Here is a 12,885-nt window from a genome sequence, read left to right on the forward strand (position 1 = left end):
GCCTGTAGCCCACAACAAATGTGGAAAGTTATTGGTATCATTTTTAACTTTTTATGTAATTTTGCTCACATGGATTACTGAATATTATTCAGATGATGTCATTACTCTGCTGTGCTGTCAGCCAGTCGACTTCGAGAATTGATAGATCTATACTTCACAAGACATGCAGCGAGCTCAGATCAGTTCATACAGACATTTTAATCTGATTCGTGAACTTGTTTGAAAAACCAAATCAGCCAGAGATCAGTTATCAAGATTAAAAAGATCCATGATCTGCCAAATCAACTTAGATCTTTTATGCGAGGTACGGAGAAAGGACCCTTAGTTTCAATTGTGTGTTTTTATCTTGCTTGCTTCCGTCTATTTAAGCCTCTTTGTTTTGTCTGTGTTTTGCTTTTCATTGTGGTCATTGTGGTTTGGTTACTTTGTTCCTTATGTGTCCAGTTCGTGACAGGGAGAGCAAGTCAACAGAACAGATCCAGAAATCATGCATAAACAATTACAATAATCAAGGGTTAATGTACAGTAAATGCCAGAGACCTGAGGCTAATTACTATGTACATGGGTTAAATACCTTAAACAGTTATTCAGTATGGGTTACTGAAGTTGGGTATGGTGGAGGAGTGTACTGTTTTTAAGAATATAAATGCCCCTCTGTAATAGATGCTTGAAACTCATTTATGCACATGATGAACAGCTTACCATAAGCTGATGCCAGTATAAGTGACGTGTCCTGCCTATCCTTTATTTCCACTTCTCTATATGCTGTAAATTCCGAGCTTTTGCAATATAGCATTTATTACAGCTGTGCCAATTTGAAGCAATTTGAATTGAATAGAATTTATGGATCAACAGAAAGACAGATGGATGGATGGGCTGATAGGTATATATTTAATGTGTGTGTTTTATGTAGTGCATTAATCATATATGGCAGCAGTGTAGAGCATCCACTAGGATGTTGTGACGGCAGCCACAGGACAATGGCACCAGTGTGCTCACCACGCACCAGCTATAAGTGGAGTGGAGTGGAGAGACAGTGATAGAGACAATTCAGTTATTGGGGTGCCATGATGGGTAAGAGCCAATGGAGGGAATTCAGCTACTCTTTGCGAGAAGTGCCATGGGATTTTATAACCACAGGGAGTCAGGACCTCAGTTGAACATCTCATCCGAAAGACGGCGCTCACTGACAGTATGGTTTCCCCTTCACTGTACTGGGACATTCGGACTCACACCACTACCAAGCAACCTAGTTTTCCCATGTGGTCTCCCATCCAGGTACTGACCAGGCTCAGCCCTGCTTAGCTTCAGTGAGTAACCAATCTTGGGCTGCAGGGTGATATGGCTGTGGCAGGACGGACACACAGACAGACAGACGGACGGACGGACGGACGGATGGATGGATGGATTGGCAGATTGATGCATACAAAGATGGATGTATGGATAGATTGATGAGCTGACAGACAGAGACAGATGGATGGATGGATTAGCTGAAAGATGGATAAATGGATGGATGGATGGATGGATGGATGGATGGATGGGTGGGAGGATGTATGGATGGATTGATGGGGTAATATACAGACATATAGGTAGACAGACAGAAAGACAGACAGACAGACAGACAGACAGACAGACAGACAGACAGACAGACAGACAGACAGACAGACAGACAGACAGACAGACAGACAGACAGACAGACAGACAGACAGACAGACAGATAGATAGATAGATAGATAGATAGATAGATAGATAGATAGATAGATAGATAGATAGATAGATAGATAGATAGATAGATAGATAGATAGATAGATAGATAGATAGATAGGTTTTTTGTTTCACTGATTGAAACAGATCTGCTATAAAGAGCATCTAATCATTTTACATCACACTGGTAAAAGTAGCAATGCCGCCTTTCCTGAAGCTCACTGTCTCATCACTGTGACATTTACATCAAACAACTCCTTACAGCAGTAATATCGAACACCAGATTGTATAATTCCCTTTTTCATCGAATGCATTTGAAAATAAAATTACACTCATTTAATGAAGGAAAGCAGGTATGCAAATACAGATAATAGTTCTTAATATGCGCAGTGACCTCCGGCTGTCAGAGCTGCACAGAGCCTTCAATTCAATTTCATTCAGATCAGAGTAAAGCTGTGGGTGGTAATCAAACTCCGCAAGCCCTGCTGCATCTTTTTTAACCCAACCTCCTCTAATACCAGTGTCAAGATGATGATCTGCTCATGTAGGCGGCCTTTTTAATAGCGCACGCACAAGATTAGCATTGAAATGATATCCTTTTGATCCTTTAGGAAAAACACCCATTGCTTTTTTTTACGTTCACCGGAAGATAAGTGTTCAGATATGCTTAAAACACTCCCAGGCTTCACTTTTCTGCAGATCTGAGTTAACCGAGGCCATATGTGCATGAATATAAATGACAAAAACACATTTGATTTGGAGTTTTGCATCTTCTGGCTCTGAGCCGGAGCTGAATCGCACAGTTCAGTAATTATGCTTAAGAACTATGATTTACCATGACAAACAATGAGCAGGGATTTGACTCAATTCACAGAGTTTCTGACAAAACTTTCACCAATGCTCTCCCGCGCGTGAGACAAAACCCGAGACAAAATAGGTACATGATAATTTAGCCATCAAAACGTCAAATGTAATAATATGTCTGCCTTGATAATTATCTGCGCAGAAGTAACAGCTGTGCAAATTGAGCTGATTAGCCACGTCTACATAATTTGGACTTATTTCCACAAATTACTGTTTGTCTTGGCTGTCTCTTCTGTGCTCCCGAGTTGCCCAAAATCATCTGACACCGCTTCAAAAAATGGTATCAATGAAATAAAAAAAGAGAATTAATTAATACATTTGTTCAGCAAGCGTGGTTTTAAGCATCTATAATGCAACAATACACAATACATGCTGTAGAAAATGTGTTAAAAGTGTTAAAAACAAAAAAAAATAATAATACACCACCCACTCTACATTTTCACTTGCTTTTTGTTGGGAAACAATAGTTTCAGGCGACACGGTGGCTCAGTGGTTGCTAGTTCGAGACCCAGCTGGGTCAGTTGCCATTTTCATGTGGAGTTTGCATGTGTAACAGAGGCCAGCTAGTAAGTGCTGTGCAGGTAAACCTCCTCTGATCTCTAAAGATGCTCTAGCGACAGACACCATAGGTCATAGTCTTTAGCCTCCTTGGTAGAGCACCTGACTCCCATGCGGAAGGTTGCCGGTTCAAGCCCAGCTTGGAGCGGGTTGGTTTGGCGTAGGACCGGCGGGGTTACACATGTTCTCCGTGTTGGCATGGGTTTTCTCTGGGTGCTTCGGTTTCCCCTAAAGACATAGGTGAATTGAATAAACTAAATTGGCCGTAGTGTATTTGTCTAGGGATGTTTCCCAGTACTGGGTTGCAGCTGGAAGGGCATCCTCTGTGTAAAACATTTGCTGGATTAGTTGGTGAGTCACTCCATTGTGGTGACCCTTATAAATAAACGGGCTAAATCAAAGAAAACTGAATGAATGACCAAAAGTTTTATATGGTTAAAAATGGTAATGTTCTAAGAGTATTTCTGTAATTTTCTCAGTAAGTTATCAACATTTTATTGTGGAAATGTTCTTAGAATGTCCAGATATTAAAAGTTTAAGAAATGGTTAATAATAAAAGGTTTATTAAAGGTATAGTTCACTGTCATCATTTTCTCGTTATTCACTTGTCACAAACTTAAATATAAGTTGATCAAGAGCATCATCTGCTAAAAACTACTTTAATTTTACATCCTGTATTTTTCATGATTCATGGGTGTTTACTTTTTATGTATTTTTATTTTGAGTTGCATTTATGGGATCTTGATCTGATATGCTCTGATATGTTTTGGTGTAGAAAATATGCATTTGAGGGAATTTAACTGACATTTTGTAGTTTTAAATGACATTGTCTGGCTTGGTCATGTTTATTATGGTAGAAATTATGGTAATGAATGACCCGTAATGCTATTAAAAATAGTCAAATGAACAACAGAAAACCACCACAACAAACAACAATAGTAAAAATCTAGACTGTTTTTGTAAATCTAAAACTTCAAGTATTTGTCTAATATCTAATAATTCCAAAGGGTTTAAAACTGCCCAGTAGGCACAGGACATTAACATGACATTAGATTAACGTTGTACACCTAGGTCATTTGAAATGAAAATGTCAGAGCCCAACCTTAGTGTCCGCTGTCAGACAGACGTTGGATTTTGGTCACCTTCCAACGCAACCTAAAAACAACAAAATATTGTTGTGTGGACATTAGCAATATGACTTCTATCAGATGTTGAATTTTGGTTGCCATACCTGATGAATACGTATTTGACGTCAATATGACATTGGTTTAAGATGTTGGCTCGACGTTGGATATATAAATATCAATTCACATCGATATTGGACGTCAAAATTAGCACGTCATCCTTTTTACAAGTACGATGCTATCCTGGAATATCATTTTTTGTTAAAAAATATAATCCATACCTATTTTCTACCCCTAAACTCAACCATAACTGTAAATTAGTCGCAAAATGAGAGGGGAAAACTGTAACTGTAAGCCTAAACTTAACATAAACTGGAAACGTATCCCTTCATTTTTGATTGGCTGATTGGAATGTTGTTCCGGGATTAACTCAGATGTTTATCCAGAAACATGTCCTACTTGCTGAAATCAGGTTGGTGGTTAAAATAACATTGTCCTTAGATGCTGGCGATCTAAATCTAACCTAATATTAATGTCTCATAACGTTGCATGTCTGCTGGATATAACTGATATGAGAGAGGATCATGGAATTTAAATACATATTGCAGCCTTTTTTGATAAAGAATTTCTAACAAACCTAAATTAACTATATTAAATTTGACTTTGTAAGACTAAAACAGGTCAAACAGGTTTGTGACAAGTGAAAGTTGAGTAAATGATGACCATGAACTACACCTTTAATAAATCTTATACAATATCTTGACATTATAAAAACCTTTCCAACAATAACGTTTAAATAACTTATGGAGAACATTAGAAAAGCGCTCTTAAAACTTTAATATAATGTGAATGGAATGCTCTAATTATGTTTTATGAGAACATTAATATAACATAAGACTGAAACACTTCTACAGGATAATTCTTGTACACATTGCCTTTAAAAGTCACTTTGCTAAACTTAAGTTGTCAGAGCAGCACATTTTTACATTTCAGTTCATATAAAACACTTTAGTTTAGTTGGAACACTGAATGCAAATTTACATTATAAAATGTATGCATAAATCTTTTTTTTCTTTTTTTTTTTTTTACATATAAATGCGATTTGCTGCTGCTCTAAAATGCATTTATTATGGAAGAAAAAAACTACAGTGGTGAAAAATGCTACACATTAATGCCTACATCCACAAGCACACACACACACACACACACACACACACACACACACACACACACACACACACACACACACACACACACACACACACACACACACACACACTTTTAGAGTTATCTTTATGAGGAATTTCCATAGATGCAATGATTTTTATACTGGACATACTACATATTCTACACAGTACTCCTAAACTAAACCCTCAAAGGAAACAATCTGCATTTTTAAAAGGTCAAAGCACTTAATTATGTTGTATTTATAAGCCGTTTTCCTTATGAGGACCAAAAAATGTCTCCATGAGATCAAAATTGACTGGTATTGTTATACTTGTGGGGACATTTGGTCCCTACAAGTATAAGGTATACACAGTATAAGGTGCACACACACAAATTTGTCATATTGGTGTGTATACATAAAGGCCTAAACACAACTGTTTCCAGAATTGAAAATCATAGCAAATGTTTCTTCAGCAGTAAATCAGGATAAAAATTAATTTCTGAAAGATCATCATGGTCTGGAATACAATGCACTTTTAAAAATGTTCACAATATTACTGTAGGTTTGATGTCTTGGTATGTCTTGGTAAACAAAATACACTTCCCCCCCCTTAAAAATGAACATTGCAAAATCATATTCATCTGATATGAGTGTTTCTGAAATACTATATAAAACCACACATTGCTCAATGGATTATGCTTTTGATTTGTGATATTCCTCCCAAAACATTTCCCCAGGGAGACTGAGATGTGATCTCTGAAAAGGTCATTTCCTCGGAGTGTGAATCAGACAGATGGTGAGTGATGACAGCAGAGATGACTGAAGATAATACCAAATAATATGTGAACTTTGAGGTCATATAGACTAGGTCGAAAAAGGACATCCTCATAGTCCAGTCTCTCTCGCTCTCTCATCACCTTGTTCTTGTTCCGTGTTTTTCATAAAAAAAAATCTCTATGGAAAGAATTCCCGGCGGAGCAGAGCTGGCTTCTCAGAGTGGAGATTCATCTATAAAAGACTTTCAAACTGTCCACCTTAGTCCATGTCAGTTTTTAATAGGATTATGCTTAATAATCCTATTAAGCATAATCATATTTTTAATTTAAAGAAATAACCAATTAAAACAATAAATAATGAATTATTGAATTAAACTGATCATAAGTGAATTAATCTATCTATCTATCTATCTATCTATCTATCTATCTATCTATCTATCTATCTATCTATCTATCTATCTATCTATCTATCATCTATCTATCTATCTATCTATCTATCTATCTATCTGTCTGTCTGTCTGTCTGTCTGTCTGTCTGTCTGTCTGTCTGTCTGTCTGTCTGTCTGTCTGTCTGTCTGTCTGTCTGTCTATAAAATTATTAATATTATTATTTATTATTATTATTTCCTGCTATTCATTATATAATATAAAATTTTACAATTTACAAAACTAATGACTGAAAACACATTTATTGTGCAAGGACCCATCAAATAAATGAAACATGACTTTTAAACATGTCTGTTTTAAATATACAAAGATTTCTGAAAAAATCATCACAATTTTCACAAAAATATAGAGGTTTGCATTCAATTAAAAAAATAACTGTAATTTTAGCATCAAATTACAATCACTCATTTTTTCTTGGCTTAGTCCCGGATTTACCAGAGGTCGCCACAACGGAATGAACCAACAATTACTCTGACATGTGTTTTATGCAGCAGATGCCCTTCCAGCTAATAAATTACATTCGTTCTTTTATTTTCCTTCAGCTTAGTCCCTTTATTCATCAGGGGTCACCACAGCGGAATGAACTGCCAATTTATTCAACATATGTTTTAAACAGCTGCAACCCAGTACTGGGAAACATTAATACTCATACTCATATACACACTCATTCACTACAGCCAGTTTCATTAATTCATTCTTTTTCTTGTTGGTTTAGTCCCTTTATTAATCCAAGGTCGCCACAGCGGAATGAACCGCCAACTTATCCAGCACATTTTTTACGCAGCGGATGCTCTTCCAGCCGCAACCCATCTCTGGGAAACACACACACACACACACACACACACACACACACACACACACACACAAAAACCGGAGGGGGAAACCGGAGCACCACAGGGAACACACGCAAACACAGGGAAAACATGCAAACTCCACACAGAAACACAAATTGAGCCGAGGCTCGAACCAGTGACTTTCTTGCTGTTAGGCGACAGCAATACCGCCACTGTCTTGCCTACAGCCAGTTTAGTTTATTCAATTCACCTATAGTGCATGTCTTTGGACTGTGGGGAAAACTGGAGCACCGGAAGGAAACCCACACCAACACAAGGAGAACATGCAAACTCCACATAGAAATACTAATTGACCCATCCAGTATATGAACCAGTGACCTTCTAGCTGTGAGGTGACAGTGTTGCTCACACTCTCAGAAATAAAGGTACAGGAGCTGTCACTGTGGCAGTACCTTTTCTAAAGACATGTTTGTCCTTGAAGTGTCCATAATGGTACCTCAAAGGTATGTTTAAGGTACATTTGGGCATTAAAATGCACCTTTGAGGTACCATTGTTGACTCTTTGTGTATCTTTTGAAAAGGTACTGGCCCAGTGACAGCTCCTGTACTTTTATGTCTGAGAGTGCAGCATAAATTACATTTTAATGATGAATTAAAAGTATTTAAAAAAAATTATGTGTTGTTGAAAATCAGGGATATTCTAATAAAACAGTGATTTCATAACTCTTCTGATGCTGAAATATTGCAATACCTAATCAATAATAAAGTTAGAAATAACCTAAAATAGCATCCTTGTTCTCTTATTTTGAGACATTGCTTTAAATTTAGAAGTGGTTAATCTGTGCTTCCCTTTGGGCATTTGTATATTGACCTTATTCTTCAATGCGGAAGTGCGCTCGTTTTCAAGATTGTTTTAGAACTTTAGTTGCCTATGGGAGAAATAGGAATAATAAATGGCAGAAAACAGTCAAACTATACTTTCTCTACAAACAAGTGTTGCATGACAATACAGACAAAGTAGAATAATATAATAATAATAAAAAAATCAGTTTGCAACTTCAAGCAGCAGAACGAGCTGTTTTTGATATCTAAAAATGAATGGAAGTGAATGAGACCGAAAGTCCCGAGCCAAAATGCTTCAAATGGCTGCGCCCGCTCGACCGCGGAGAAAAGGTGAATATAAACATTATTAATAGTATAGTTATATAAAGTTTATCTGTATGTTTTTATATGTCTTGGGAAACATAAAATGCTAAAAATATTGCTTTTAAAGATAAGAAAAAACTTTTCTTATATCAATTGACCCAAAAAATTTTATCATTTAAAATAAATAAATAAATACTAAATAAATACTAAAACACTAATACTAAAATAAACACTACACAATCTAATTTTGAGAGTTACATGTATACGGGTTTGTGAATATAAGGGAATTAATGAATGAATGAATGAATGAATGAATGAATGAATGCACAAAAGAAAATATGCCGGAACCCGACTGTATGGTTAACATTTTCAGTTACATTCCTAATCCCTCAACTGTGTTTGTCCACATTTAACCCACATTTGCTGTGTGATTTTAACCCATTTTTAAGAGTCACTATCCATGCTGAAAAAGGTCATAGAACCATAACAGAAGTTTTAAAATGACCACAAATCCCATTAATAGCATTACAGACCATCAACTTCTACTCATTAAAACCAGTGCAGTTTATTGGTTTCTAGTGTGTTTTGGCTCATAACATATTCAATTATGTGTGGTTTTAAAATGCCACCAACGCACAACCACACTATTACATTCTTCTTTAAAGCCACTATATCTCCCATTATAACCATTTAAAACCTTTACAAGTTCTTTGATGGTTTTCATCGTACCTTTGATTTTCAACAGGGAGTAGAAACCATCAAGGAAGTTTAAACCAATACAAATGCACATTCTGATATATTTAATTATGATTTAGGTAATTTAGCATTCCATTATAAGTATCAGAACCCAAAAAATATCCAAAAGGAACATTTTAGTTCCAGTTAAAAACAATACAATTCCACATTTAAAAACCATTACTAATTCTTTCCATTTTAAATACTTTTTCAATATATTTTTTCAGCAGGGAAGAATCGTTAGCTCTAATGATGGTTTTATTATTAGAATTTAGCATGACAGAATAATTTTGATTGACCATGCCGGCTGACAAACAAACAAACACAAAAAACAAACAAAATAAAAACAGCTATAAAATCCATTTGGTTTCCACTGCAAATCCAATTAAAACAAAACAAACAATTAACTTTTAACCATTTAAAACCAGAGCATTTTTATTTCATTTTGGACCATACTCCATTGGGATTTAAATGTTTTAACATGCCTCCAAGTAAGGGCAAAAATGCCAATTGAGACCCAAATGATCATCACAGTTTCCATAAAAAAATAAATAAAATAAATAAATAAATAAATAAATAAAATAAATAAAATAAATAAATAAATAAATAAATAAATAAATAAATAAATAAATAAACAAATAAATAAAACAGTACAATTACCATTATAACCATTGAAAACATATTTTGACACACAGTACAGTACAGTACAGTACAGTACAGTACAGGATGTCGTGCAGGCATGATGTTTACGAGTACACAAAATAGTTGTGCATTAATAAAGAACTGTGGAGCACAATAATCTAAAAATGAAACATTTTTAAATTTGTTTACAGGAAAATAAGTTTTTATATTACAATCAGGGCTTGACATTACAGTTTTTCTCAGTGGCTTTGGTGCATTTCTCACTACACTATTTACATTTGCACAACAGTAAATGCATTTCTCAAAACAATTAGTCATTTGTGCACATCAGAGTAGCAGTTTCTCATTCCTTCCAACAAATTGCAAATGCTTTTGGACGTGCATTAACTGCTTTCATACAACTCTCTGCTGTTTATAACATTATAAATCGCTTATGTAATATCAGTCAAAACAAACTAAACTTGTAAATGCTGAATAGTCATTTCAAATAGTCTAATAGTAAACTAATAGTCCTCATTTCATTTTACAGAGTAAACCATCATTAGAAAAACATGACAAATCCATTTGGCTATCTTGTTCATGAACAATGGTGTCAGGACTTTTTATCTTGATGACATTGATTACATAATTGATATACATAATTTCTGTATATAAAACATGTTTACCCAACAACAAAATTGTGGCTAGTGAAAATGGCGAGTGGCTACTAATATTGGAAAACTATTAGCTACAGTGACTAGTGATCAAACACAAAAGTTATTGTCAAGCCCTGATTACAATTATATGTTTATATTGTTTAATGGTAATTGTTCTATATTTGATATTTTGTAAATGAGTTAATACATCTAATTATATATTAAAGGTTTTTCCACAAGATAATTTCACTTTATTTTTTATTTTTTATTTTGGCTAAAATAAAAGCAGTTTTATAAACGTAAACTTTTTTTAAGTTTAATATAAGCCCCCTTATAAATACTGTCCATACCCCTCCCTCTCCCACCCCAATTGGCTACAGAAAAAAACAAATGACTAGCCTTAGTTGCAATTAACCCAGTTAAGCTTTTAAATTGCTCTTTAAGCTAAATACTAGTATCTTTCAAAATTACTAGTAAAATATGCTATATGATACTAATTTGTTATTAGAAATTAGTTATTAAAACTACACTGTAAAAAATAAAAATGCTGGGCTCCACACAGTTCCTACATGTTGTCCCAACACAAATCAATTAAGTTAGCTTAAGATTTTTTTGTTTGTTTGTTTGTTTTACACAATTAAGTGAATTGAACATAAAACAATTACGTTGTCAGAAAAAAAAAAGAATTGTGCTGATTCAGCTCATTGCAAGTAAATAGTTTGAAGCAGCAAATATATATTTTATATTTGCATATAGAGTGCATTATGTTAAAATAATGTAAAAAAAAATCTCTTTGTTAAACCGCTCTTGGGAAATATTTGCTCTCACTTTCCAAGGACAGCTGTACCCACAGTGTTGTGTACAGTTACTTTTCTAAAAAGTAACTAAATGTGTTTCTCTCTTGCTTTTTAAGGAAATGTGAAAGTAGCCATACAGTTGAAGTCAGAATAATTGCCCTCCTGTATCAATTGTTTTGTAATTTTTTTTTTAAAGCAAAATTTTTTTTCAACACATTTCCAAACATAATAGCCTAGTTTTAATAGCTAATTTCTAATAACTGATTTGTTTTGTCTTTCCATGATGGCAGTACATAATATTTTAATAGGTATTTCTCAAGATACTAGTGTTTATTTATTTATTTAGTTTAGTTTAGTTTAAAGGAGCTAAAAATTTAGACCTTAAAATGTTTGCTTTTATTCTAGCCAAAATAAGACATAATAAGTCAGGAGAAAAAATATTATCAGACATACTGTGAAAATTTCCTTCATCTGCTAAACACCATAAATAATAATAAAAAAAAAAAATCTCAAGAGGGCTAATACTTTTAAATATAACTGTATGTGTTAACCTATATCATTTTTTCTTTTCTTTTTTTTTACGATTAAGAAATGCTTAAGATTGTTTTATATCAACTTGTATCAAGTAACTTTACCCAACATTGAATACATAAATATATAATCAACAGTTGCAGTTCAAAACCTTTAATCAAAATTGTCTTAAAACTATTCAGCAACATTCATCGTTGTCTTGAACAATTAATAAATTATATATTTTTTTATTTACTTAAAATGTTGACCACTGTATATTTCTCCACACAAGCCATAATTAGCGAGAGCCAGTTTTACCTGTGGAGCAGATGTTGGTGTTGTGGCAGTCTGCGGCGGCGCTGTGGTGCATCAGCAGCGGGAGAGCAGCACCAGTGTCTCCACCTAAACTGCTGAAGGAGTCGCTGGTGCTGAAGGCCTGGCAGCTCATGACTCTTCATCGGCCACCGTTGTGACACAAAGACTGGGCAACTGCAGGTATTTAAGCGGAGCCCCTCTGACCCCTTCATCCATGTTAATAAGCCCATAGAACAGCCTCCTAAGGGGAATTGGGAAGAAGAGCTGCAATCTGATATGGGCTGTGTTTAAAACTGTGTGGCTTAATTCTAACAAACACCAGCGACTGCGCCGACAAACCGCGGATTAGGAGATTTAGGATTAATTAGCTGTGTTTACATTCACGGAAAGATGCAAGTGATGAAGATTGCATACACTGTAAAAATATCAGTAAATTAGCAATTTTCAGTATTTTGCGATTTTTGTTTTTATTCCTTTCCCAGAGATGGGCTGTGGCTGGAAGGGCATCCGCTGCGTAAAAACTTGCTGAATAAGTTGGCAGTTCATTCCGCTGACAAGAAAATGAATGAATGAATGATTGTTTTTATTCCTTGTTTTTCCCCCTTTGTTTATGTTTTTGAATTACGTTACGGGACATTGGTATTTCGTTTAACAACTTTTAATCTTGAACA

General features: G+C 34.9%; 1 protein-coding gene across 1 annotated transcript in view; it reads right to left on the reverse strand.

The window, feature by feature from the left end:
• pou1f1 (POU class 1 homeobox 1) overlaps nucleotides 1-12,373 on the reverse strand; it is a 32,425-nt gene extending 20,052 nt beyond the window's left edge. The window contains 1 exon segment of the mRNA NM_212851.1: nucleotides 12,218-12,373. Within this exon segment, the coding sequence (NP_998016.1) occupies nucleotides 12,218-12,347 (130 nt within the window). The 5' untranslated portion in view covers nucleotides 12,348-12,373.
• Nucleotides 12,374-12,885: the final 512 nt, after the last annotated feature.

This window comes from Danio rerio, chromosome 9 (assembly GCF_052040795.2).
Source record: "Danio rerio strain M-AB ecotype USA chromosome 9, GRCz13ab, whole genome shotgun sequence".
NCBI lineage: Eukaryota > Metazoa > Chordata > Actinopteri > Cypriniformes > Danionidae > Danio > Danio rerio.